At 41.0% G+C, this 4,170-nt stretch overlaps 1 protein-coding gene across 1 annotated transcript; it reads right to left on the bottom strand.

Annotated features, from left to right (window-relative positions):
• Positions 1-2,773: 2,773 nt before the first annotated feature.
• LOC142232855 (uncharacterized) lies at positions 2,774-3,412 on the bottom strand. Its single transcript, XM_075303563.1, has one exon. It carries the CDS (start codon positions 3,410-3,412, stop codon positions 2,774-2,776), a length of 639 nt encoding a protein of 212 aa, XP_075159678.1.
• Positions 3,413-4,170: the final 758 nt, after the last annotated feature.

The following is a 4,170-nucleotide window of genomic DNA, read 5'->3' as shown; positions in this document are numbered from 1 at the left end:
CATTAAGGGAATTTGTTCCTGTCTTGCTGAATGCGCCTGAAATACACAAACACGCCATACGCTGAACTTTATCTAAACAAGTCGGTTTCTGAAGTGCCGGCCACCAGACTACAACACCATATAGCATTATAGGTCTAACCACTGCCGTGTATAGCCAATGCACAATTTTTGGTTTTAGTCCCCACTTTTTTCCTATTGCCTTTTTGCACGAGTACAAAGCTATAGTTGCCTTTCTCGCCCTTTCTTCAATATTAAGCTTAAAGTTCAGCTTCCTGTCCAAAATAACGCCAAGGTATTTTGCACAATCACCAAAGGGAATTTCAATACCCCCTAAGGAAATAGGCCTAACCGTGGGAGTTTTGCGATCTTTGCAGTACATGACTAATTCTGTCTTTGCAGGATTTACCCCAAGACCATTGTCTTTCGCCCATTTCTCTGTCATCCGGAGGGCCCTCTGAATAATATCTCTGATTGTGGATGGGAATTTTCCCCTGACTGCCAGAGCCACATCATCTGCGTATGCCACCACTTTTATCCTTTCTTTTTCTAGAGTAACCAGAAGGCTATTTATAGCAACATTCCAAAGAAGAGGTGATAGAACTCCTCCTTGGGGAGTGCCTCTGTTCACATACCTTTGTATGTTTGCTTGTCCTAGTGTGGCTGAAATACGTCTCTTCATTAGCAGTTGGATCAACATTCAGAGTTGTCAGTCCATTTAATATCGAGCTCGGAACGCCCCGTCGATGTCTAGAAACGCCACGATTGTGTATTCTTTGGCAGATAGTGAGCTGACTAGTTCATGTAGTGAGGTCTCAGTAGACCTGCCTTTCGAGTATGCATGCTGTCGTTTCGAGAACAAACTTGAATTGATGATAGTTCTAAGATAAATATCTATCATCCTCTCCAGAGTCTTAAGTAGGAATGATGATAAGCCGATTGGTCGGAAATCCTTCGCCCTCGAGTGAGAGGCTTTTCCCGCTTTAGGTATGAAAACGACTTTTGTTTCCCTCCACTTTCCTGGGATATATGATAAGTTGATACATCCTTTATATATCACCGATAACCAGGGGATAATTTTGTCAGTTACAGCTTGTAACTCCGCCGGAGTAATTCCATCAGGTCCGGGCGATTTGAATGGTCCAAAGCTATTTAGCGCCCATCTTATTCTAGTTTCCGATACAATTTCCTCGACAGGAAACGACCGCTGAGCAACTGCGGCACCGCCAGTACATGGTTCAACCGTCTGATTTCCAGGAAAATGTGTGTCCAATAGTACCTCCAGCGTCTCCTCACTGGACGTTGTCCAATTGCCCTCCGATGTTTTAATGAAACCTGGAGCGGAGTTGGTGGATGCTAGAACCTTCCGTAGTCTGGAAGCCTCGGACTTATTCTCAATACTGCTGCAGTAATCATTCCAAGAGTTATGCTGAGCCTTTCTCAGTTCTCGCTTGTATCCTCTCAGATTCTTCTTGTAAGCGTCCCAGTCCTCAGGGGCTCTGGTGGACTTTGCCTTGTTAAAGAGCTTCCTGCAGGATTTCCTCATATTACTTAATTCCGTAGACCACCATGGTGGTCGATGTTTCCCCCTTTGCTTTCCTTTAGGGCATGCAGTTTTCAGTGAGATGTTGAAGGCCTTAGTAATCCGCTCCACTGCGTGTTCGATATCTTGCACATTTCTCATATTTGTCTCTGTTATTTCCGGTATCATCATATTGAACGATTCCCTATACCTATTCCAGTCAGTTTTCCTAACATTTGGCGGAAATAAGGTCTTGGTGATATGAACATCAAATTTGAAACTGATGTAGCGATGATCTGAGAAGCTGTGTTCACTTAAAATCTGCCACTCAGATATCATTTCATTCAGTTCTTGCGAGGCCAAGGTGATGTCCAAAACCTCTTGCCTGTTTTTAGTAACAAAGGTTGGGGCATCTCCCTTGTTGCAAACTACCAGATTAGTACGCAAAATAAACTCTATTAGCGACTCTCCCCATGCATTAGTATCACTACTTCCCCATATACTATGATGTGCATTCGCATCGCATCCCATAATGAGTTTCGTCTTTGTTTTCAGTGACTCCTCAACTAAGGTCTTAACGGCACAGGGGCACAGATACCCAATATTTGCATTTGGATATCTCTAGACTGGCTGCGACAGTGTCTGCATTGCGCAATGAAGGAAGCAGAAACACGTTTAGTTCGTTTTTAGCAATTATACATGCTCGATTTATATCGTTACCGGTATTATGCAAAAGTTTGAAACCCGGAGTGCTTAATTCACAGATATTGTTCTTATATACACTGGCGATCAAAACCGAGTGCATGTTTACGATAATTTTATTTAGGGTGTCAAACAATTTTGAATAATAGACGGATAATTTTGAAAATTTCAGGGAATGCTATTTATTATGTTAGTAATAACATTTAGAAAGCAGAAAAAAATAAACTTAACTAGAATTAACAAATTCACAGGAAAAAATAAGGCAGCAGTATTCACTCAGTTTTGAACGTATTATTAGTAAGACAGTATATGTTTGGTATCAGTACGGAATCCACAATCCTTTGTTTGTAATCACTTTTTTTATACGTCTAGGCATGTTTTCAACTATATTTTGTATGATTTCACTTGGAATATTTTGCCACTCTAATTGTACTCGGCTCCAACGTTCTTCCATGTTACTTGGCGCTCGTTCATACTGCGCCAATCGCCTCTTGACCACAGCCCATAAATTTTCGATAGGGTTGAGGTCTGGGCTTTGTGCTGGCCACTGCATTAACTCAAAATTTTGTTCCAAGAGCCAGCGTTGCACAATTTTCGCTGTATGCTTTGGGTCTCCGTCTTGCTGGAAAACCACTTCCTCTTCAGGGTAGGCGCTTCTATCCACACGGTTTGTTTTACATGGTGTTTTTGAATACGCTCATGAGGTCTATGCCAAAAATATTCTTTCCCATCACTCTGGAAACGATTAATTTTTGTTTCGTCGGACCAAATTACCCGTTTCCAATCTTCCTCCGTCCAATTCTTGTGACTTTTACAGAACGTGAGTCTGGATTTTATGTTTTTATCAGATAGAGCTGATTTTTTCTTCTTGACTGCTGAAACGTATCCAAGTCTGTGAAGCGCTCTACGAGCAGTTGGTGCACTTACGTTCTTTCTTATTGCTAAAGCAGGCTGTTTAGGTGTTTTGCAGCTTTTGTTTCGTATTTGACGTAACATCAAACGGGCATCTGAGTCTTTTAACAGCCTTGGGCGACCACCAGAATTCGGCACAGGAGCAACATTTCTTCGTTTCTGTACAGATATTACGGTGCGTTGACTCACGTTCAGTTCTTTAGCAATAACACGTGACGATTTTCCACTATTAGTCAAGGTGACTATATTATTTTCCACATCTAATGCGATTTTTGTCATTTTTTAATTACTTTATTTTAACGCACCTTAATCTCCAAAATTAACGAACACAATAATACCGAAATTCACTGAAGAATACTACAAGCAAACAAAATGCCCTACATTTACCTAACGGTACATTTCCATATCTTTGGAAATGCGTAGCCTACTTAGCTTTTAATTGAACAAAGCGATCAAAACTGAGTGCATAGGGTTTCCATATATTTTTGCTGCAATTCGCTGGTGTTGCCATGTTTATTTTTTTTTCTTCGTACATTATTATGTTGCACATGTAATGAAGTATAAGCGCTGAAAATTTCAACGAAATCCGACAACTATTTAAAAATATATGACACTAGAAGTAAAAATGTTTAAAATATGCACTCGGTTTTGATCGCCAGTGTATGTATGGTTCTTGAATAAGAACTATATATATGTCTCCTTTCATCAGGAGAACTTTTAAGGCAGCACAAGCGGCCTTACAATGGTGAAGATTTATCTGGAGGAACCGTAGAACCATCAAATTTTCAGATCAGCCGCTTCAACTGAGTCATAAAGGGCTTCCTCTTCACAGATCTCGGCGACTCTCGAAACAATTCGCGGTTCAGTTTTTGTGAGGTTTGAGCCTGTAGAAACTTCCCGCATACGATTTTCGTCATAGTCTGCATTTTTTATGTCTCCTTCGGATTCGATAGGAGATTTTTTCACTGCTGACTCCACCGGAGGATTGTCCGTTTCGGAATCCTTTGGCTGATCGCTTTTGTATACCTTCATATGGA

Source organism: Haematobia irritans, chromosome 1 (genome assembly GCF_050003625.1).
Source record: "Haematobia irritans isolate KBUSLIRL chromosome 1, ASM5000362v1, whole genome shotgun sequence".
In the NCBI taxonomy this organism is placed as follows: domain Eukaryota; kingdom Metazoa; phylum Arthropoda; class Insecta; order Diptera; family Muscidae; genus Haematobia; species Haematobia irritans.
This window is presented reverse-complemented; position numbering and strand designations above follow the sequence as displayed.

What these genes read in the sequence shown, in the direction of transcription:
- LOC142232855 (XM_075303563.1), bottom strand. Translation starts at nt 3,412, where the DNA reads ATGACAAAAATCGCATTAGATGTGGAAAATAATATAGTCACCTTGACT.